Below are 25,782 nucleotides of genomic sequence, written 5' to 3' on the forward strand. Positions count from 1 at the left end.
TTAAACTCATGAAAGCTCAAAAATTCATAATGTAGCCATCATGTATATCATGGTAAGGTGACCGAGAAAATTGATTGAATTCAGTACCCGGGAAAACTGAAAACTGAATGAATTCAGTACCGTATAAAACCGTCACGCATCGTATCGTGCATATTCAAAAGTGTGCGTCGTACAATAGCATTTCAACGTCGCGATTGCAATAGTACGAAACTCCATGTATAATACATTCTTTGATACCAAATATTTAATTAAGTAGTAACTTGTAACATATGTTTTTGTGATGCCATTCGCGTAGGGGTCCTCACCAGGTGGTCATTAGTTCAAATCCTGGGTTATAGGGTATGTTGATCGTTGAATCAACAGCCGTCATTAGACTTATAGACATGTTAATCTCGCTTAAAAAGTTGAGATCCTAAGCTTATGAGGCTAAATATAGATTATTTTTGACCTCTACTTTCACTTTCAAAAACTTGAAAGCTAGGCGTTAATTGGTTAGTTGAAAGGTTGCGATAAGATGACCCCCAACGGTTATTGAGGAGATGATTTTAATCAGATTGGCGTCATTCAGAACTGAATTTGATATTTTTATCTTAAATAAACCCATTTGTAAATGGCCCACAAGAGTTGTTGTATGTTTTGAAATTCCCATTTAAAAGAAGATTTTTAGAAAGTGCGAAGAGCAATAGTTTCAAATGCTGTCAGTATACAAGATGGTTATAGTTAGCTTGGCGACTCATGCTTGGCTTTCTTTATTAAGAAGAAAAATGCCACATCAAATTGGTTTCGGGATTTTTGTATTAAGAGGCTTAGCCTCATTAGTAAACTTATAATCTTGAACTTACCCACTCAGATACACAATTCTGATATTCAGTGTAAATAAAACGCACTGAGTAACGTCAATTCCAAAGTTGTTTCCATAAACGGGGAATATTCTTATTTATACCGATTTCTAAAAGCCTTTTTTTGTTAAAATACTGCAAATAAAGCGTGAAGTTTGCATGTTTAAGAAAGTAAACATCAGTGGTTGCGTCAAACATGTTTATTTTTGTGCGTTGTAAAAGTTCATTTCTTCTAATATTAAATATAATAAGAAACTACTGCAAATGCACTCGGATATCACATTTTGATAAAAAGTGTGGTAATCTACAGATATCGAGAATGCCGCGTGAGCTTTAAATTTGCTAAAACAGGCAGTTTAAATTGATACATTGGACTAGACGTGTCATAAACGGGCCGAAATATTTAAATATTTGTGAACAGTGGAAGAGTGATATTAGGACATTCAAAACGAGAATATCCTTGACGCTGAATATGTAAATGTGAGTATTTAATTTGTTCATTGAAAGTATTTACCCACAGTAAAATACGACTTTACCTAAATAGAATCCTTATAATTTCTACTAGATTCACACGCTGTGTACAGAGAAACTTTCGACTTATATGTCTTCAAAACAGAGTACTTTATATAGAATCTACATCTGCAAAATTATTTTGATATATTCAATACAAAATGTTTACTTGTGCTTGGGTGGGTAGATGAGGGAGAGGTTACACTGACACCAAGAGCATAGACTGTAGCGCTGGCAACAAATTACGGACACCACCTTCGAATGACTGAAGTAACATCTAGATCTAGATCTAACATAAAAAAAAAATGAGAAAAGAATAAAAATAATACCCAGAAATTATAAGTAGATCTAGTTAAGAAATGATATATCCCAAACAGTGATATTTCGTTGTATACACTCATTGTCTTGTGTTCAAATGCGAAAGAATTAGATCTAGATATCACAAAGGCGCAGCCTGAGTGATGTAATAATACGCAGCTTCACGACAAATAGTGATCTTATTCAAAAGCAAAGCATTGTTTGAGATATATTATTTCGATTGTAATACGTAAATGATTTTTTGTCAATTGAATATTTAGAATCTTCCTTGTAGTGTGGATTTCTTTTCCTGCGCATCGCTATGACGTTTGACGAAATGACGTCATAATTGTGACGTACATGTATATAGCGAGTGTGTTGCATAATAACACATAGAGATATCTAGTTTTAGTCTTGCTTGTTTGTTAGAAAATACATCTCTTTTATTTTCGCCTCTTACTTGTTACTCAATAAATGACCATTAAGGTATAAGACCCGTAATAAAGTACCTCCTTTTTAGAAGAGTATTCAGTTCCTGGGTGTGGAGGGGGGGGGGGGGGGGGGGGGGGGGAACCAATTTTTTTTCCCTTATTTTCTTTTTTTCTGGTAAGTTCAAGACTTATTATTGATTTATTGTACAAAAGTGGAAAAACATTCATTTGACAAGCGATTTCTTGCTGTTCAAAGCGAATTTACCTCTGAAACAGAAGTGGTAGAGTTAGACATCTTTAAAAATACTGAGTTACATGTGATAAAAATTCTCTATTTTGCCTTCATTCTTTAGATTACATATTGTGAAAGAAATGTAGGTAGGTTTTACTTCTGCCCCAAGGTTATTTTTGGAGTTTGAATTCTGTTTCATTAAATCCGTTTACTTGAGGCACCATAGAAAAATGATATTGACAGTTTTATTTTAAGTTTTATGATTGTTAACCAATAGTTCGATGTTTCTTTTATAAAAAACAATGGTATAATGACTTCTCTACAAACGTTTTGGATGAAGGTCATCGCTTTGTAAATTTGTCTCTACTTGAGCTTGAGGAAATACCATAAATAACACAAAATTTATAAAAAAACGGCAAGGTAAAAGTTGTTTAAAAATTGCAACACAGTGCGAAACACGATCAACTTTAAGAATATACCGAGCAAATGCCATTTTTTTAAACATTACTATTAGGGGTCTAATACTTTAAATATTTCCTAATGCAAAATGGACAACTATTGTATGAGCTCCATTTTTATCCTTTAATCTCTACAGGTAAGCCACTTCGATGTTAGTATACACATTCTACTTTAAACACTTAAAAGAAGTTTCTCAAGTCTTTTAGCAAATTCAACAGCCCATAAAAGAGTTCTGAGGGAAAGAGAATCATATGCTCTTTATCATGGTTTACCTAAACTATAATAAAATAAACCTGAAAAAGATATCCTATATTGCAAACAAATCCTTGAATCGTTTTACCATCAACATTTTCCCGCATGGATGCTTTCAAAACAGGTGATAAATGTTATAGTGGATTGTCCGGATATAATTCAATAATGAGAGTTACCCTGTTTGCAGCGAAGTACCCATGAACAGTCGGAGAAATGCTTCAAAATCAGTAAACCATCTTAAATACCTTTGAACCGATGACGTGAAACATGTTTATCACAACCTGTGTTAAATGTCGTTATATTCATCAATAATATTGTGTAACAACATTCAAAATAGATTGCTTCAAATATGTGATACCATTTATGACTTATTTCTTATTTCTCATTGTCGAATGTACACTTACTGTAAGCATGATCCTTTTAGTTGCAAAAACAGCAAAATTAATATTTGCAGTAACGCTCCTTTTTTGAATATGGGAATTTTTAATTTTGATGCAAATAAAAGTTTTGACAGGACGTAAGGACGATTATAAAATTACTGTTAAGAGTAAGCCAGGAGAAGAGTACAAATTCTATTTTTGATCAAGTGTACACTATATTTTATTGCCAAGTCGGTTGTTTGGAATCAGGCATATTCAGTTCTCCTTTCATTTTTGACCACTGTTTTTGTGTTGGCTTCAGAGCTTTTGCATCTGTTGTATAACACCGCTTTGAGTTACAAAAGGTGATATCAATATGCAATAGAGGCGTCCAGTTGTAATGAATCATTTCAATTTGCACTGTAGGTACTAATTTTTTGTCGAAAGGCTTCGCGCTGGACTGCAAGACATTTATTTCTTTATACACTGCTTAATTTGCACAAATCTGTTGGCTGATTCGAGTGGTTATGAATCATTGAACGATTTTACTTGCTATGCCTTTTTGTTTCCATTACGTGTGTTAGAGATTCACCTGGCGGGGATTACTTTTATTTACACTGTCCCGTGTCTTTGGAACATGGTTGTGATAAGAATGGGGTTGGGTGCGCACCATAAACCGGTTAAAGCTTTCCCAGTGGTGTTTTGGCACTGACCGTTTCAATGCGATGCCCCACTGTGTTCTTTTGCTTGTTCGTTTTGTCCTCGTGTGTTGGCTTTTTGTGTTTGTGTGTGTGTGTGTGTGTGTGTGTGTGTGTGTGATGCGCACGTCTGCGTGCTGTGGGTTTCGTATTGGGGAGGCTGCGTTTTTGGTATGTGGCATTCCCTCTTTGATATTTGTCTTTGTTCTTACTGTTATAATATATAACATCTTCTGTAAGACCTTTCCAATTAAAGGAAAGCTAGAAATGATAGAGCTTGTGTAATTCATTTCTTCAGTAGGGTAACCTTGAACACAGAAATGTAACTTACGTGTACGCTATAGCTTATAGAGATGAAATATGTAAGGTAGCAATTAGAGATGCTTAATTCAAAGAAAAAATATTGAATCTTTTTTCTTTTCATTGTTAATCTATTGCAAATAAAAAAATCCATAGTATATTTTTCAGTCTTACTTAATCAGAAACCCCGTAATTATGAAAAGTACAGTATATATTCTAAAACTGGCTCAGAAAAAAAGAAAATCAAGCTCCCTCCCAGTGCAACGAAAACTCGTAACATTGAATGTATATTTACTGGCCCTGAATTATACACATGGCATCACATAGAATAACATATTCCTTTAGACCCCGTCATGCATGCATTAAAGGAAAAAGTTGTCCAACAGGTTTATCCTAGTTTCTGCTGCATTGTGAATTTAGGTGAAATTGTTTTTTTCCCACAAAGTGTCAGAAATATGTTACTAAAGACTGGGTTTGGTAATGTTTTATAGCACTTTCATAACTAGGTGGATGTAATGAAATCATTCGAGGTATGATACTTTTTAAACGGTCAAAAGAGAATGTTTATTAGTTTATGTTATATACATACTGTTTAGTTTAGCAACAATTAGTTTACAAATTAAAGTGTCAAAGACGATACCGCGTATCTGAAGTAGGCGGAGCTTAAATCATGTCGTCGAGCTACAGGTTGTTATTGGATAAAATTGTGTAGTTAAAAGATCGGGCGATTTGAATTTCGCTTCGATGTCACATTAAAACGAAGTTAGGATCTCCAAGGCGATTATTTCGTTCAAACCGCCAGCTACTTCAAAGCGTGGTTTAGCACAGGTTTCCGACATAACAGGCAAACTACCATAATATTTTCACACACGCGACTAGGCATTTTCAAAACTTGGACATTTTTTATCTGGCACTGTCAGATTTGTTTGGTCCGTCGCCATTTTAAGAAACGGTAGTTTTTTTTCAACAGACAACTTGTTTGTCTTTGTAGTATTATACATAAAAAATAAACCAACATTAAAATAATGGGTAGCCATGCTGCTTTTCTTCTGCGATATTAAGATATTTCCCGAATTTTGATTCCTTCTTGCCAGGGGTCGTAACTCTGCTCCCCGCCTGCAATTTTTCAATCCTTGGGTGTTTGATTAAGTAAAATCGCCCTTTACACATGTTTTTTATGGAACGTTTAAACGTGCTTGCATAAATATGAATAACAATTTAACTGTAATTGTATTCATTCGTGGCTATACTACCCAAAGCTAAATGTTCATTACTTTCTTTGTTCTTACTTTTAAATAGACGACTCTTTTGCCTTTCTTTTAGATAAAAACCGACAAATTCGGTTCTTACTGACTAAACATGTCTACAAACAGACATTTTTCCATGCGAAGTGTTCAACACCGTCAGCATATATTCCAACTTATTATAGGATGTAATGTATTTTGGAAAGTCTGCAATTTTGGCGGATAGCATACGAACCTTAAAATTAAGAATAATTTCAAAATTTTAAATAGGCATCAATAACTACATATTTCAACAATTGGTGATCTGCCCAACGTATGAGCAGAAAACCATCGTAGTTACGATTTTGACAAATACGGACTTTCATACACACTGGATTTAGTGGAATTGTACGCAGATGAAGAGCCTTACAGCAAGGACCATAAGCATTACGGTGTATTTGGGAAAAAGTAAAAAAAGAAAAAAATATTTCTTCAAACTAAACTTATTGAATGAAATAATTAAAAATAAAACCTTGAGATATATTTGTACGTAATATAAATTGTATTTTAGACAACTTTACCAACAATGATTCCTGACGTAATAGGTGAGACAGCTGTTTTGAGTGATGGATCAAAACTTTTCAGTAACAACAGAAAGATAATCAAATCTAATTCCGAAGCGATAAAACAGACGCAGTGACATATGAACGCTGGTTCTCCATACTTTTATACAATATATAGTGCTGATAAGTTTGTTGAGAACTAGTACCAGCCACACCAAAAGCATATATATTAATAGAATATATCGTTAATTTATATCATTCATAGATATGCATGAACGAATATTAGTCCAGGAGAGTTACTTGATTTTCTGCTTTTCACATTTTATAGTTTAATACCTACCAGTTTTTGGTAAACATGATAGATATTGTCACTTTCATTTTCTTTCATTTTTATACGCCCGTTTTGGAAAAGCGGGACGTAATACTAAATGATGGCGCGTGCGTCCGTCCGTGCCTGCGAAATGATGTTTAAGTGACTGCATAACGGTACTTTCTCTTTGATGTCATTCATTCCGTTCTGTTTATGTGACCTTTTTCTTTTTATGTGACTGATAAAACAATAGAGAGAACAATGGGGGTGTAACAGAAATATCGTTTCGTTAGAATGTCCGTTCGTCTGTCTGTCCGTCTAACTTCTGTCCGTCATAATTCGTGTCGGGAGAATAACTTTATAATCATTAAAGGTATTGATTTGAAATTTGGCATATTAGTATATGGCGATGAGACGATGTACAGACGTCACAAATTGAGCTCAAAGGTCAAAACTGTATCAGGAGCATAACTAAATAACCATGCAAGATATTGACTTCAGACTTGGCATGTAGTTAGGTGGTGATGAGACGATGTGTAGATTTTAAGAGTCCGGTCTGTACGCCAAGGCTACAAACTGAGCTTAAAGGTCAAATCTGTCTGTCATATTTCGTGTGCGGAGCTTAACTTATTAACCATTCAAGGCATTAACTTCAAACTTGACGCGTAGGTAGGTCTTGATGAGACGATCTGCAGAGAAGATAAATCTGGTCTGTAGATGTAAGGTCAAGATCACAAATTGAGTTCACAGGTCAAACTTGTCCACCATATTTAGTGTCTGGAGCATAACTTTTCAACCAGTCAAGGTATTGACCTCAAACTTGTGATGAAGGCAGGTGGTGATGCGACAATGTGCAGAGTACATAAATCAGGGCGGTAGGTCAAAGGTCAAGGTCACAGCAAGGTCCAAGCTGCCCATCATATTTCATGTAAAGAGCATAACTTAAAATGTATTATTCATTTTGCAGAACCCTTTTGCATGGTCTTACAATTTTTAAATAGAATTACTTCCCTTTATTTTTACTATAAATAGTTTATTTTCAATTGTAATTTTTTAGTACAAATGCGGGGACCTTACAAGCACAGTTTGATTGTAGTCATCAATATTCTGTTAAATGGGTCTTATTACAAATATCAGAAAGACCAGAGTTTGTATCTTTGAAAAAAGAAATTTGAGTGGTATGTTAATGGTAGTTCTGCACGTTCGGATTGAATTTTCTTATGTAGAATTTAATGAAACTCTGATTTTTCAAAATATATTCAAAAATTTCAGCAAAGAAAAAAGATAGGATCGTGTGCTTGATTTTTTTGCTAGACTGATTTGAAAAATTTGGACCTCATGCAATTTTTCGTAATGGGAGTCTATGGGAAAATAATAACTTCCATGTATTTTTTTTAAACTGTACATGTCCTATAATGTGATGGAATAAAACGTATACATGTAGGTCCGTGCGCTTATTTTTGAAATTTTGACCATAAAGTGAACCGCACATTTCACGCTAATATCTAGACACTATAATGAATCATTTATCATGTCAGATGTTTTAATATCATATTTTAACTTGAGAAAGATAGTAACACTGTCACTGTAATAAATTTAATCAACGGTTGCCATTAATTCATGAAGTGATTTCATTTTCGTACACCGAATCCAAACTTTATTCAACGTTTTCCGGATAAATGACGTTACGCCATCACTTCCGGGTTTTCAAAAGTGCAGAATTACCTTAACTTCGCTTTTTTCACTTTCACTGAAATTCTGCTATTTCAAATTCTGTTGCTTAATTTCCCGCCCATCTTTTTAAGCTAAAATGGGGATGAAGCCTTCTCACGCTATTTTATTTTTGGCTTCTGCCTCGGTGTCACTATCATCATCATTATCATTGTTTTCCCCGCTTTCTTTCATGTATGAGAGCTTGCTTTAAGTAGACGAGAGTGCTTGTAGACGAGAGTGACTTCAGTATATGTTAAGAGAACGGGTAAATGCGAGGAAAGATGCAGCGGCTCGGCAGTGTTTATAATAGATATATACAATTAACATTGGTCTAAGTAACAGACACTTGCATTTTCCAAGGTATTCTCTGGTCGATTTGAGTATATCCGGCAGCATATCATACATTAATTGTATGACTTGCCGGTCAACAGTCAAAACTTTAGCCCAAAGTATGAAGGATTCAATATATGTTTTATTACATGATATTAGAAATTATTTTCCAGTTTTTTTTTTAATTTATCTGCTCTGTAAACATGCATTGAATGTAGAATCATACTTCGGGCCATAAAGCACAAACTAAGGACTGGCGAATTATATAAGGAGACATGTAATAATAAACAGTTATTGAATAGCTTGTCTGTTAAATAGTCAAAACTATTGCCCAAGTTCGGAAGGACCGAACATCAATAGTTTTGACTATTGACCAGGAAGCCATTCTGTAAGTGTTTTATAATATGACATCAGAAATTAATTTTCAGTGTTATTTTTAACTTTTTGACTTATGAGCCCGGTAAACATGTATTGAAAATAAATCAGTCTTAAAGCACAAACTGTGGACCGGCGATTTATTTAAAGAGCCACATAATAACATTGATAATTGATTTTACGTTCCTCTAAGTTAAGCCGACATTTAGAGTATCGCGAGACGGCTTGGCCTTTAAGCTGGGGATAAGTTGAGGATAATATAAACTGTTCACTTAATGAATGAACAATTCCCGACAATTACACCTCGCTGCCGTAGCATAATTAGCTGACACGCCTTCTCAATGCCAATCTTTCTTTCTTTCTTTGTAATCCGGGCGGTAGTATTGTTCTTTTTACACCCGTTATCACCATCATTATCACTATTATCATCGATGGTGTCAGACAATTTTTCTGCCCATGAAGATGGTTCTCACCTAGGTGCTGATCAACAACCAGTTTCTTACTTTAAGTATCTGGACTTAAAACTTCAAAAATCTCTTAAACATTGTTATCACGGGGTATTCGGTTATAGGTATACCACGAATAGCCGTACAATCTGGATGCCGCTTGTTTAAATCGTTTTATAAATACTGTATTTGACGATGGGTACATTATTCTGCTAACGTTGCCCCGTGTTGTCTGTTAATTGGATTATTGAACAACACCAGATATTGCGCGTTTAATGTGATATCCATGCAGGCTTTGCCTTGCAGAAATTTATTAATAGTGTAATTTGCCAAAGAACGTATTCTCTTATTCGTTACGTTCAAGCTTATACTCTTATTCGTTACTTAATTAGGGTATTGATAAATGGAACGTATCTAATAGGGCTTATACAGGTAAGCTAGCAATTATTGATTAATGAACAAATAATGTTTCCGATCAAAATACGCGACTATCGCGTTTATAATCCTTTTGATTGTATTGTATGTTTTTACCAAAACATTGCTAATTACTTTATATTTAGGCGTAGAAAATTGTTTGTTTCCGGTATCCCGACCTACCCTAAATTTTTGGCCAGACCCTTAATGTTTTTATGGCCTCTGAGAATATTTTTTTCAACTTTTTAGAAAAAAGTTGCAAAACTTCACTTTTTATGCTTTTAACATGGTCAGTGATGTTAGAAATCAACTTACTGATGCTCTAAAGGCATAACCCCCTTATTTGTATTCATTTTTGACATAAAAACAATTTCCGAAAAGTCTCACTTAATAAAAAAGGTTTCCTCCAAAATTGTTTTTCGACCTACCTACCCTAATTCTTTTGAGTATGTTACCGGAAACAAAGAATTTTTTAGGCCTTAACACTTAACCCCGGGCATTCATTCACTATCAGCTATTGATATCGAGATCGATTAAGCCATTTTCCAGAACTGAATACGAAAAAAGGTGGAGAAAAGTGATATGATAACTTGACGAACGGTTAGATACAATTAAAACGTATAAGAAGGTTCTTTGAAAGGATAGAACACATCCAAACCAAACAAGAACAAACTCTACTTGGTTGTGTCTGTTCATGAGACACTGGAATATGTTACTCCCTGGCGTCCCTAGTAGTTGCTTAAGCTACATTGACAAAATATTGTGAACAAATACTCTCCTGGTCGTTCGTAGTCGATATGATGTAATTTTATAAAAAGGGAGTCTTAGATAATAACCTTTAGTGGTTGAAGCAATTTTAAACATTTTGACTCTAAAATGGGCGAAAAATACCAACGAGATTATAAAACTGAGTTTGGAAACCAATCAGATCTCAAGCATGATTGGTTGATAGTAGGCTTAAACTTGAACAATTGACTAATGTTAGGGCAGCATTGTGATCTTGGTCCCAAGACTATCATTGCCTAGCAGTAAACGTCCCATTCCAGAAGGTACATACTTACAATTAAAAATGGATATCTGTAACAAAATATGTATAACTATTTAATAACAAAAAACTTCATACTTTCCATATTTCCGTCTTACTAGTGTCTATCTACCACTAGTAAATAATATTTCATAAAACATTTAACTTTTAATGCGACTGGTTCATTATTTGTTTGTAAATGTGTCCTTCTGTTGCAGTTTGTGAAACTGAACTTTTGATATGAACTTACTGGCAGACAGTATTAAGTTTGAAAAATATCAAAGTTCAAGCAAGCAATTCTGCCTTGAAAGGAGACAAATTTATGAAAGATAAACAAAATCAACACTTTACAAGAAATGCTGTTCTCAATGTATGATAAAAATGTTCTTATTATCCTGTGACAATGTCCAATTATTTTAAACCAAGTATGAACGAATCATATGATCAACTTATTATCGACATAATAAAAGATAAATAATCAAGATAGCGTTTTTTACAAGTTGGTCACAATTATAAAGTTTAATGAAAAATATCTTTTTGTTTATAAAGTTACCACATAGTGTACCTTTTTGTGGCTGACTGTTTGACTGATTGACTGACGGAAAAACAAAACTATTTGTGTGCTTGTTTCATGATAAAAATCTTTAAAACATTTAAAGTTATCGCTTAATACATTTTTGATTCAATATACAAACTAAAAGTACTCCTAAATTTTTAATATTGTCTTTGTAGTTCTCTAAAGTCGTTGCCGGGTCCACATTTTGTAACCGAAAAGTGACCTGACGGATGGAGGGACGGACGGGGGACAGACAAATGACGAATGAACGTAAGTTCCTCCTGTTATCACACATGTGGTTACTAAACCATATTGTGCAATCATTCGGAAAATCTGGTCAGTACTTTTAAAAAGATCGTGTACTAGGGAGTACAGATGCATTAAACACTGTTTTCCTAAAATTGTGATAAAAAATGATTATGTTAATCTTGCAGATTTAATGAAGACGAGGAGAAATTCAAGATGGCAAGAACTACAGTTGTTTCGAAGTTCCTATTTATAGTTTTGGTAAGAACTTTTATTTTAAATGTCTTTTACCATTTTACTTAGCAATGAAATTGCCATGTAACATCATAAGCTAGAACTCTTTGCTGAGATTAGAATTTCGAAAGGTCGTGTGGCAATTTGTTGATTAAATTACACAAAAGTAAAATGTTAAGGGCAAAAGTCTCTGACAACAAAAATGGTTGCAGAAGGGATATCAGCTTCATTGTAGAAAATATAGTTGAAAATACGAAAAGATGTTCTCTGTTTTCTTTTATAAGGAAAGTGGCTTCTGAATCTTTTTAGTCGAAGATATTTCAGTGAAAAACCTACTTTCCATTCTTCTTTGGGAACTCATTCTTACTATAATTGCATCATCAACTTGTAGTAGGGTAGAATATAAGGGTGCGCTTATACTTCCTTGTTATTAAGCTAGTTTTTATAGCGTCCATCTTAGATGTGAGAGCTCCCCGGTTCGACTCCCGGTCAGGGCTGAAGTATTTTCAGCCTGTTACATTTGGCGCTCAACATAAATAACTCAAGGGTAGATATGAATGGACACGTTTGAACGTCCCACAGAGGTTCAAACTGCTAGAATTCGAGGACGAATTCTAAAATGGAGGGGATGTATGCAGTAGGGGAGAGTATAATGGTGCACTTTATACTTCCTTACTATTATGCTACCTTTTAAAGAGAAGTGGTAGAGTGTCCGCCTTAGGTGTGAGAGGTCCCGGTTTCGATTCCTGGTCAGGGCTGAAGTATTTCAGTCTGTTACATACTGATGATACAACATACCATCCGATAAACTTTTAAGATTCATTATTCCTTAAAATTCATTGAATAGTATCTATGTATGCATTTATTTATTTATCTATATATTTATTTACTTCCTTTTTGTTTTGGTCAAGTTATTATGACCATGTTGATTTAGACAGTATGTATAAATAAAGCTTTGTAGAACTATTTTTGTATAGCAGCGTATTAAAAAAAAAGAGCGAGAAAGCAAGTCCGTATACAGAAAGGACGTCAGGACGTTTCCAAGACAAATAACAATGATTAGTATCGGTTTTGTTTTATCAGTTGTAGCGTAAAATTAAGTATTTTTGATAAAGCAAACGGTCTTTTTAAATCAGGAAATATACTAAAAGGAACAAAGAAGTATTATCAAGGTATTTGACTGCATTCTACGGTGCCCCTAAAGTGACATTTTACGCACTTTTTTTTCCACTTAGGTAATGTGAGACTTTTTTTTATTTCGTTTAAACGAAATCATTTCGTTTAAACGAAATCATTTCGTTTAAACAAAATAACTATTTCGTTTAAACGAAATCATTTCGTTTTAACGAAATAACTATTTCGTTTAAACGAAATTATAATAACTAATTCGTTTAAACGAAATAACTAATTAACGAAATAAAAAAAGTCTCACATTACCTAAGTGGAAAAAAAGTGCGTAACATGTCACTTTAGGGGCACCGTAGCATTCCGTTTTATGAAATAAAATATAAATAACTACATAAATTTCCACTACATATATATTTCGAATTTCATTTGTATTCTTCTATACAAATTCTGCTACACAAATGGCAGCCCTGTGATTAACATGATATAGACATGCATTAAGGAGCGTCCTAGTGGTCAAGTGGTACAGCAGTCTGACTACGAAACAAGAGGTCGTGAATTTTAAACATTGAGACAAGAGTCCTATGTACGGGTGATTCACACTTGACACGTTGAAGAACCAATGAAGCTTCTGGAAATGTAGCGTCTTCTGTTTTTTTTCCATTATCCTTACAATCTTCTGGGGAAGCCGCCTATACGGGTTACCGATGGCGACTATGAATAACCTTCAAACAAAAATGTCGCCAATTATGATGGCCTCACAGTTGGATTTTTTCCATATGCTTAAAATACTAGGTAAAGACATTTTTATGTTCCCATGTCGAAAACCTGGAAGCCATTGAGTGTCCGTCAATCATTTCTTGCATCCATTAGTCCGTCATTAAACTCCTAAATAAATACAGTTTCATCTGTCCGACATCTAAAAATACTAGGTTAAGACATTTTTATGTTCCCATGTCGAAAACCTGTAAGCCATTGTGTGTCCGTCATGAAACTCCTAAATAAATACAGTTTCATCTATCCGTCGTCTAAAAATATTAGGTAAAGACAATTTTATGTTCCCATGTCGGAAACCTGGAAGCCATTGAGTGTCAGTCCGTCATTTCTTTCATCCATTAGGCCGTCATTAAACTCCTAAATAAATACAGTTTCATCTGTCCGTCCGTCTAAAAATACTAGGTTAAGACATTTTTATGTTCCCATGTCGAAAACCTGGAAGCCATTGAGCGTCCGTCCGTCATTTCTTTCATCCATTAGTCCGTCATTAAACTCTTAAATAAATACAGTTTCATCTGTCCGTCCATCTAAAAATACTAGGTTAAGACATTTTTATGTTCCCATGTCGAAAATCTGGAAGTCATTGAGTGTCCGTCCGTCATTTCTTTCATCCATTAGTCCGTCATTAAACTCCTAGTAAATAAATACAGTTTCATCCAATTGAAATAAAGCTTGATAAATATTTTCAACATGAAGCTGACATTCGCACATAGTGTGGACTTTCATGTCCAGATATCTCTTGTTTGGTTTTGCTACTTTTTTTGGACCTTACAATGTTACATTTGTTTACCCCTTCTAAATAAAAACTACATCATTAACATTAAGTGGGTAAGTACCTATTGTTAAAACGCTCGGGTTCTGTAATTTTTCTTCAGTAAGTAGCTCATTTTTAGACTTTACAGTTGTACATTGTGTACCTTGTGTATCCACCTTCTTCTACAGCTATGCATTAGTCAAAATCAAATGAAACATAACATAAAATGGAAATTCGCATATTATCGGGAGTTTCATGTCTGTTCGTTTAGTTGTGCCCCTTGTTTTGTTTTTATAATAACTACACATGTGCCTTGCATACTCAATGCTACAATTTCAATCCCAGTCAAATTAAACGTCTAATACATGAACAGGAAATGGATATAGTATGTATTATATATACTCACATTATGCAGAGCTTTATGTCCGTTGTTTAGTCATGTCCGTTTTTGGGACTTTATGATAATACAATGTACACTCAATTCCATAAAACACAAATAAAACCTGTTATACATCATTGATATCAGATGCACATGAGCATATTGCCTGGAGTTTCATGTTTAGATATATTTTGTGAGTTATGTCCCCTCTTTGAACTTTTAGGATATTACATCAAGCATTTCCAGAGGACACGTGTCATGTACTAATCGTATCGTCTAACACCCCGCAAAAATGTTAGAAAATATCTTTCATATAACGAATAGTACATGTTTAGAAATACTGGTTGTTATATATTGAAATATTGTTGATTATATTGAAATATAATCTTAAAAATTTAATAAAATAGATTAATGCCATGATATTATTTTATTCATTTAACAATCTCTACACATTTTCGAAAAGTCATAAAAGTAAACCCAATTATACGGGCAAATGTAAGGATACAGAAGATAGTGACTATTTCTGATATGTGATCAAATATTTAGCCAAATTTAAATTTGTTTGTAAGATATCACAGGATAGAGAAGCCATTTTGCTTTTGTCAAGGCTCTCTGGCTTTATGACAAAATTCGTTCGTTTGTTAAGTTTAGACTTTTCAAATCGGTTTGAGTTAGCAAAATTAGTTGAAAGATAGTATAACCTTTTCCGATTTTAAATGAAATTCGATAACATCTATAAGAAGATCATTTTGAAGCATAAAGTGTAACCAGGCAAAATAATATTTGATAGATAAAAGTTTGATTGAGCCTGTTCATGAAGGGTAATGAAATGCGCCCCCTACAACTGGCTTATGCGGAATTCTATAGTCATAAAATTGAATGACACACTGAGTTCGTTAAAAGCTATCGTTGTAAACAAGCGAACAATATCAGAAGTATATTTTATGTAATATGGAAGATATTGCAAAAATAACGAATGGGAGTTATTAGCTCCGTTAAGTGTGCAATTCACATTACTCCTTTCCACATAATTGTTTGTTTTTCAGATGTTTTTGACTCTGGCAGACACAACAACAGTATTAACACCGATGAACACACCGATTTTACGTAAGGGTAAGTGTTTGTTAGATGTAATGCAACACAATATTAATGCAATAAGTGTAGCATCATCCAGTTTAAACAGTGCACAGACGGAAGTCATTAAAATAAATATTGCAGCAAAAAATGCACACTGTTATAATTTTCAATTTAAAAAGGTATTTTTCACAGTTAATTCTAGCAGATAGATTTTTGTATAATTTTGCAAATTTATAGACTGATGTACCATAAGTTAACATAGAAAAGAAAAACAATAGTTACCCGTGCTTTTTCCCAATAATCAATTTTTTTAGGAGCACCAAATTTGGTATTTTTGTCTGTAGAAACAATGCATACATGTCATAATAAAACAAGTGCAAATTTATATGTACACAGAGTATAACTTACGGATAACTGATCAGAGCCTAATAAATTATATGTTTCAAAGTATCATTGAAGAGTAGTATGTATTAAACAGTCATATTGTTACATGCGAAGAAAGCCATATCTGTAGGGAATCTATGGAAGGCCGGTGCTAAATGTCAAATGCCAAATGCCGAATAATTAATGTTAAATGCCAATAACTTAATGTAAAATGGCAGTTACTGTTTGCTAAATGACAGTTACTTAATGCTTAATGCTTCATACCAATTTTTTATGCCATAAAATTAATATGTGTTGTTCAGAGACAATCGATCCTCTAGTGCTTTCAGTCCTTTGATTCAAAATCTCATATACGAAGTGGTTACTAGTATTCTTTTTTTTTTTTTTAAATTATTTTCAAACATGCTGGAACATAACTAATTCAGGATGTTGTCGCTAGATCATGATGATGTATCAGATATGCTATTCTTTTTTTAGTTTCGAACATGCTGATACATAACTAATTCAGGACGTTGTCGCTAAATTATGGTAATGTATCAGATCTTGTTTCGACGGGGACGAAATATACATGTATGAGAACTTCCTGTATGTTTAGACAAAATGTTGAACGAAACAATTCAAGATATTTCATTAAAATTTCTATTTCATGGAACAGTCTACAATTATCAAAATTAATGAAAGACAATGACTTTACGTAAAGTAATCTACTATGCAACAAAAAATTTTCACAATAATATTTTGTACTGCTTTTTTTATCTTGTTGCTAGGAAAAACAAGTCTAAAAATCGTATGGACGAATACAAATTAAAACCAAACTGTTTTTTATAGGAATAGCCGTTATCTTTCAAGCTGTATTTTTAACGCGTGAAATATTATCGTAGTACATTGGGTTCGAAATTACTTCACTTGTCGTGTCGTTCGAGTCGCGCTGAAGATAGGTAACACCAGAAATGTCTCAATATCAAAACAATATTTGAAGAACATGCTAAAGGCAAGTAAAATGCGGCAGAGTATTTAGTTGACATCTGAAAAGTTACTTCACATTTAGGTAAAAGAAACATATGTACCATAGGTATGTTTTCTTTCTTGCGAACCTTTAAATATTTTGAGAAACCCCCTACTGTAAGTATGCAGTCCCTTGTCCGCAGTCCGCGTCGAAATAAGTTAAAAATCTTTATTAAATACTGGTTAACATACATTTCTGGTTTACTTATTGACTGCACAGCAATTTATATACATAATATTATTGTACATGCATATATATTTTAAAAAGTCAGCCATATCATGAGATATAAGTTTTACACACAATATATAATTTAACTATACAAAGGGTGAATCAGACACAGAATGAGGTTTCTGATAATAAGGATCAATTCATATTTAAATTAACCTAACGCAAGTAATAATTTCCCATTTAGTAAGTACAACTGTGACATTTTGAAGTTCTTTCGGCTGAAAAAATGACAAACACAACATTCTTAATCGCCACTAGTCTCATCTGATGAGTCTGAAGAGTAATCACATTCATTGTGTATTTCTCTTATTGTTGTTTGCATAAGGTTCACGCTGCTGTTTACTGAAAGTGGATGAAGATATACTTTTTTCACCTTCCAACTTTTGCTTGATGGTTTTGATTTTGTTTCAGATTTGCAGGTAGATGAACTGGATTTTCCAGAGAAAATTAATGCTGTTGATTGTTTTATTCTGCTGTTTATGTTCAAATGTCTGTAAATCTGTTATAACCTTTTCAGCTGTTTCACACATCTCTGACGGTTGATTGCTTGGTGCTTCATGTATGTCCCTTTTAGGTTCAGGAGATGAGTATTCCTTAGAAGGCGCAAGCTGGGTATCCAAAATGACATCTGGATTTTAAGGGTAAATCCCTGTGCACTTCATGTTTACAAATGAAAATGCAGAGTTATAAGCATTGCATGCCATTGACCATAGGTCAAACCGAATTATCTTGGAAGAAGGCTTATCTCGTAGGAACTTCTGGCACTGAACATTATAAATGCGCTGCAAGGGTCCATAGCAACCTATGTCCAGAGGTTGGAAAACATGGCTAGTATAGGCTGGCAATAAAAAAACAAACAACATTATGCTACTTGACCCAATTTAAGGACTTGTACGGTAGTATGTAACTTGTGCCCATCAATGTTGAGTAGCAGAGGCTGAACTTTACTTGCATTTTAAGAAATTGGGTATCTAAGTATTCTAGGAACACTTCTGAGTTTGACCACCAAGTTTCAGTTCCTTGTGTGCCATGATATGCTCCTTCAAGGAGTTCACAGCTCATGCTTTGCCTTTGAATATAAAATAGGGAGATATTTGTATCCCTAATATGTTGCCACATCCTAGTATTGTAGTTATTAATCCCCCGCCACGAGTGGTGGGGTTTATAGGAATGGTCTCCGTCCGTCAGTCCGTCCTTCCATCCGTAACAGTTTGTGTCCACTCTGTATCTCCTAAACCCCTTGAAGGATAATCATGAAACATGGGTCAAATGATTACCTCATCAAGACAATGTGCAGAGCCCATGAGTCAGTCATGTCGGCTCAAGGTCAAGGTCACAACTCAAGGTCAAAAGCTTGAGCCTTCCATTTCGTGTCCGCTCTGTATCTCCTTAACCCACTTTACAGAATTTGCTGTACAACGATGCATAAGTATTTTGTCATGGATGATTAACTCTATAAACTCAAAGTTAATTGCCTGCAGGTAATAAGAGGTGGCTATCTGCAGCAAACAGTATTTTCCCTGTTGATATCAGCAAAATATTGTTAAATACTGAATCAAAACCTTATAAAATGTGAAGATTTAGCTTAATATATCGATTTATTTTAGCTCGACTGTGATTTTAACTTATTTGAATTAATATCAAGTCCACCAAGAGAACACACAGTACCGGTGTCGTATGAGAAAGGTGAGGTCATGACCTGAACTGGACTCGAAGTTACGACCTCCAGATTAATGTAAGTATTTCAGCATGTTATTAATGCTCCGAAATAAATGCTGTTGCATTTAGTACGACTTTAACTTAGATTGATATAGATCGTTATTATATATTTCTCTTATTATATCGTAGGACCGCTGCCTCTTGCTGACGCTGGACGTATCGGCAATGTCACCGAACAGAGTTTCGTATTCACATGGAACAATAATCAGAGTTTAAGTTATACTCATTACCATATCGTCATATCTCCTGTATCAACATCTCTTGGCGCCATGTGTGAAACTCTAGAAAATGGCAACTGTACATTGCTACGCAAAAAAAACGTAACATCTCTAGAATTCAAAGGACTCGATCCAGGAACAAACTATTCAGTTATCATCTACACCTCAGTTGCCGGTTTAATAAGTGAAGCAGGACCAGAGACTCATACATATACAAGTAGGTACAATTTCAATGAATAATTGCCTTTTTGTGAGGAAAAGAGATACATCTTTTTGTAGATCTTTAAATCTCAACATAGACAAAAGTCTAAGGCAACAACTATTTTCTTATTGACTCCAACAACTCAATAGTCATATGTGAAAGCAATAGCTTTATTATCTAAATCTAACAATTCACAATTTAAAACGCATGTAAATAGCTAGTAACACAAAACCCACGAATGTAACTTTTATAAATATCGTTTTCCCTGTGTAACCATTGCAAAACAAATTCTACGCCCAATCAGTTTTCTGAAATCTTTCATTATATCTATATAGTCAAAGCAATAAGAAAGTTTAAAAAGGCATATACATACGCTTTAAAAAGTTGGCCAATCAAATTTCATTAAATTTTTACGTATGCTTTGGCAGGGCAACCGGAATAGGAAAATCAAATATTTATTAGTGTACCTACTGTGAAAATGTAACATGCACTAAGCAATCAATGAACACAAATAAATGTAGGTGATTATTTGCTAAACATTCGAGCAAATCCATTACTTGATCAAATCTGATTAACCACATTTTATAGTTCAAATTCTTCATCCTCCGTTCAGATTTATTATGTATGGAGAACATATAAAACCACGACCACGTTTCACTTTGCAGAATTTGCTGTGCATTGACGCATTAGTATTTTGTCATGGATACTTATCTCTATAACCAGAAGTTAATTACCTACAGTTAAAAGGGGGAGGCTATCTGTAGAAAACAGCATCTTCCCTATTGAAATTAGCAAAATATTGTTAAATACTGAAAAAAACTTTTAAAATGTAAATATTTAGCTTATACTAATTTATTTTAGCTCGACTATGATGTAAACTTATTTGAATTAATCTCAAGTCAACCCCGAGAAAAACATGTGCTGTTGTCCACAGGTGCTCGTACAGTCTTTGTGCCCATATATGGATCCCCCATAATGAAGTTTAAAGCTACTGTTTTAATCCTTAAACGAAACAAAGATATTTGAATTTTTTTTTACTATATACTGATACATTGAAACGGTCCCCATGTTGCCGTAACGCTATGGAGTTTTACTAGGACACGCTGTGGAACAACCAAAATGTCCAGTTCAGTAACAATACTGGCTACCTTGCTGCGTTTACACATCGGGCATTTAGAAAAAAGTAAACAATCTTATTATGCCTAGTCAATAGCCTTAAATAACAAACTCTAGAAAGCAACAACTGTTCACTGCTACTCATAAATAACTTAACATCTCTAGATGTCAATGAACTCGATCCAGGAACAAAATATTCAGTTATTATCTACACCTCAGTTCCCGGTTTAATAAGTGAAGCAGGACCAAAGACTCAAACATATACGAGTAGGTACAATTTCAATGAATAAATGCCTTTTTGTGGGGTAAAGAAATCTTTAAATCTCAACATCGGCCAAATTCTAAGGCAACAATTATTTTCTTTCTTTCATTAGTCAGTAGTTAAAGCAATTGTTTTATTGTTATATTATCTTAATCTAACAACTCACGGAGATTAAATATTACTGTCAAAGTAAAATGTATTTGTAATATTTGTAAATTCTAAAAACTCAAAAAGACATACACTTCATATCGGAGTAAAACTCCGGTTTCAGGACACTAATTTTTTAGGTAAAAATGACCTAAAACGCACACCTTGCGCGACCTGCACCGCAACATCTTCAAATGACTGACCTAAATCATATGTAATTTTAAAGCATGTGACCAGACAAAAATAATGGTAGGAAGAAAAGTGCCTCATAACCGTTTACTTTTTCCGCAAATTTGAGCTGAATCTGGATGGATGGATGACCGTTTCTATTTTTCTTCTGACTTTCGTTACCTCAGGTAAGATTTTAGACCCGGCCGCCTTCACTGAGGTAGGAAATTCGATTCAAACATTTATTCGTTTATTTTACACAATAATTACTCGTGTCGGAAATAGCGCGAAATTACATTGACGTTATTTTGACACCAACTTATGCGTGATGTTATACGTCACTTACGATGTATTGTTTGTATCGGATATAGTTCAGTGAATAGATTCGTATGAACCAGACGTGAGTTCGTTTCATTTAATACAGGGTTTACAGGCAACCCCTTCAGATTTTGGTGCCGTGACCAAAGCAACAATGAAGATAGACAAACTACGATCGATCCGAGAGGGACAACGCAAAGAAATTCAACTCCAGAAAATCGAAAATGCAAAGGATAGTTCGTCGATGTAGGAATTTCGTGCGATATTAGAATCTGTCACTGGCAATTTCGAGACTCTTGTATCACTGAATGGAAAAATACTTGAACAGACAGAAATCAGCGAGATTGAAGAAGAAATCATTAACATTGAAGAATATTCATTAGCGATACAGATCAAACTTCGTGAATTCCAAGAATTCAGTGAGAGACGTGAAAAATCTTCACAAAATCAGAGTCAATTCATCAACACCTGGCGAACTGCAGACGATAATTGTACAGGATAGAAATAGTACAAGTTCGACGCAATATTCCCGCCTTCCAAAGTTCTCATTACCTACTTTCAACGAGAACATCTTAGAATGGCAAGCTTTTTGGGATTCATTCAGTTTAGCAGTGCATTCAAACCAGAATTTAACGGATGTGCAAAAATTCAATCAGTTACGTTCACAACTGAAGGATGAAGCAGCACGGAAAATAGATGGATTTGCCCTAACGAACGTTAACTACAGTAATGCAGTAGAATTATTGCATGAACAATACAGACAGAAGCATAAGATAGTGCATGCTTACATACAGTCTCTTCTACATCTTCCGTCGCCTAGCAACACACTTCCAAGCCAAGCCTGAGAAGTTACTACGAGCTAGAAACGTACATTCGGGGACTTGAGTCACTTGATCAGCATGACGAATCATTTGGGATGTTTTTAGTGCCTGTGAAATTTGAAAAACGTCCGGCAGAAATACGCAAGAACTTGGCACGTGAACATAAAGGCAGAAATCTAGAATTATAGAAGATGCGCCGCGCAATCTATGAAGAAATCAACGCATTAGAAGCAGGTCAGGTCAACAGTAACTTGTAAGTGAATGAAACACCAACCACGATGTCATTGTTAACTGGTTCAGACTTTAGACCACGTGCACGACAGGACAGGGATAAGAAACACATGCATCCACATCAACGTACACAACAACAACGTTTTACAAACGCTAATGTATGTGTGTTTTGTTCAAGCAATATGCACTTTGCTAATGATTGTAACATTATGAGGGACTATGAATCCAGAACCGCAGTGGTGAAGAACAAACGTCTATGTTTTAACTGTTTAGGAACACACGAAGAGAAATCAGTAAACTATTGTTAAATACTGAATCAAAACCTTTAAAAATGTTCATATATAGCTCATAGATTCTACTAATTTATTTTAGCTCGACTGTGATGTAAACTTATTTGAATTAATCTCAAAATCTCTCCGAGAAAACCCTGTGCTGTTGTCGTATGAGAAAGGTGAGGTCATGACCTCAATTGGACTCGAAGTAACGACCTCTAGGTTAATGTAAACATTTCAGCATGTAATTAATGCTCCGAAGAAATACCATAACCTTATCGTAGATTGATATAGAGCGTTATTATATATTTCTCTTATTATATCTGTAGAACCGCTGCCTCTTGCTGACGCTGGACGAATTTGCAATGTCACCGAGCAGAGTTTCGCAGTCACATGGAGCAATAATCAGAATTTAAGTTACACTCATTACCATATCGTCATATCTCCTGTATCAACATCTCTTGGCGCCATGTGTGAAACTCTAGAAAATGGCAACTGTACATTGCTACGCAAAAATAACGTTACATCTCTAGAATTCAATGGACTCGATCCAGGAACAAATTATTCAGTTATCATCTACACTTCAGTTGCCGGTTTAATAAGCGAAGCAGGACCAGAGACTCATACATATACGAGTAGGTATAATTTCAATGAATAATTGCATTTTTCAGAGGTAAAGAGACCTTTAAATCTCAACATCGGCCAAATTCTAAAGCAACACTTATTTTCTTATTGAATCTAACAACTCATTAGTCAAAAGTGAAAGCAATTGTTTTTTTTTATCTAAATCTAACAACTCGCGGAGATTAAATATCACTGTCATAGTAAAATGTTTTTGTAATATTTGTAAATTTAAAAGACATGTAAATTCATTAGTAAAACAAAACCCTTGAATGTTATTTTCTTGAAAATAGTTTTACCTGCACATTCATATCAGGACAGTTTCTACACCCTATCAATTGATGAAAACTTTGATTATATCTATATAGTCAAAACCCATCTTACCACTGTTTGGAGTATGATGATATTAAAACTTAAATAGACAGTCATATTTCATCAACATTTTAAGATATTTTTTTCACTTTAACTGTGTTCTCCTATTCTTATTTAATGCAAAAAAGTGTTAAACCATGTCCAAGTTCCACTTTGAAGAATTGCTGTACAGTGACGCATTAGTATTTTGAGATGGATAGTTAACTCAATAAACTCGAAGTTAATTACTTGCCGGAAAAAGGGGTGGGGGTGGGGGGCTATCTGTAGCAAACCGCATTTTCCCTGTTGAAATCAGCAAACTATGGTTAAATACGGAATTGAAACCTTTTAAAGTATAGATATTTAGCTTATACTAATTTATTTTAGCTCGACTGAGATGTAAACTTATTTGAATTAATCTAAAGTCCATCCCGAGAAAACCCTGTGCTGTTATCGGATGAGAAAGTTGAGGTCATGACCTCAGTTGGACACGAAGTAACGACCTCCAGGTTAATAAATATTTCAGAATGTTATTTCATAAATTCACCAATTTCATAAATGCTGCGGAGAAATGTTGATGCATTTGTTATAACTTTATCGTAGATTGATATAGAGCGTTATTATATTTCTCTTATTATATCTGTAGAACCACTGCCTCTTGCTGACGCTGGACGTATCAGCAATGTCACCGAACAGAGTTTCTTAGTCACATGGAAGAATAATCAGAATTTAAGTTACACTCATTACCATATCGTCATATTTCCTGTATCAGCATCTCTTGACACCATGTGTGAAACTCTAGACAATGGGAACTGTATAATGCTACGAAAAAATAACGTTATATCTCTAGAATTCAATGGACTCGATCCAGGAACAAACTATTCAGTTATCATCTACACCTCAGTTCCCGGTTTAATAAGTGGAGCAGGACTAGAGACTCATACATATACGAGTAGGTACACTTTCAATGAATAATTGCCTTTTTTGTGAGGTTAAGAGATCTTTAAATCACAACATCGGCCAAATTCTAGGGCAACAATTATTTTCTTATTGAATCCAACAACTCACAATCAATAGTGAAAGCAATGGTTTCATAATTAACAGCTTCCAATATAATTCAATACTTTCCCATCAAGTTCTTTTATCAGGACCGGTTATCAAGGATTTTACACCCACTTGTGGGTAATTTTCATACTACTCGGAAAGTCACTCTGGTGTGTGGGTTGTCCAAGAAATAATCAAGATAATTTTCTCTTATCTTTGTAGTTTTTATTCACAAAATATTTAAAAGGGAGGAAAATTCCTCCCTTTTGACAAACATGACCCTTTTTTACAAAATATTGTGTATAATATATTACATTGACTGTAAAGGGTGGAACGTTCCTCCCTTCTGCAAAATTTGAGAATTCATGTAGATTCTGTTTTACATAAAAAGGGAGGAATATTCCTCCCTTTTAACAATGCATGTTTTTAAACAGTCTCCCTATAATGCAAAGGGTGGAACGTTCCTCCCTTCTGCAAAATTTGAGAATTCATGTAGATTATGTTTAACATAAAAAGGGAGGAATATTCCTCCCTTTTAACAATGCATGTTTTTAAAGTGTCTACCTTTAATGAAAAGGGTGGAACTTTCCTCCCTTTCACAAACAAATTGTTTTTATACATAAAAAACACTGAAAATAAGTTGACACTTTTTAAACCCTAAAAAAGTGTAATAATAAAAGGGTGGAACGTTTCCTCCCTTTTTTAAACGTCATGCTTACGTATCTAAGTTAGAGGGAGTAATATTCCTCCC

At 34.3% G+C, this 25,782-nt stretch overlaps 1 protein-coding gene across 1 annotated transcript; it reads left to right on the forward strand.

Annotated features, from left to right (window-relative positions):
* The first annotated feature begins 936 nt into the window (after positions 1-936).
* LOC128556602 (tyrosine-protein phosphatase 10D-like) lies at positions 937-24,962 on the forward strand. The gene is made up of 6 exons (XM_053542145.1): positions 937-1,319; positions 11,766-11,838; positions 15,893-15,959; positions 19,390-19,695; positions 23,345-23,650; positions 24,634-24,962. The coding sequence occupies exons 2-6, from the start codon at positions 11,794-11,796 to the stop codon at positions 24,960-24,962; spliced, it is 1,053 nt and encodes a 350-aa protein (XP_053398120.1). The 5' UTR covers positions 937-1,319; positions 11,766-11,793.
* The last annotated feature ends 820 nt before the right edge of the window (positions 24,963-25,782 follow it).

Source organism: Mercenaria mercenaria, chromosome 4, assembly GCF_021730395.1.
Source record: "Mercenaria mercenaria strain notata chromosome 4, MADL_Memer_1, whole genome shotgun sequence".
Lineage (NCBI taxonomy): Eukaryota > Metazoa > Mollusca > Bivalvia > Venerida > Veneridae > Mercenaria > Mercenaria mercenaria.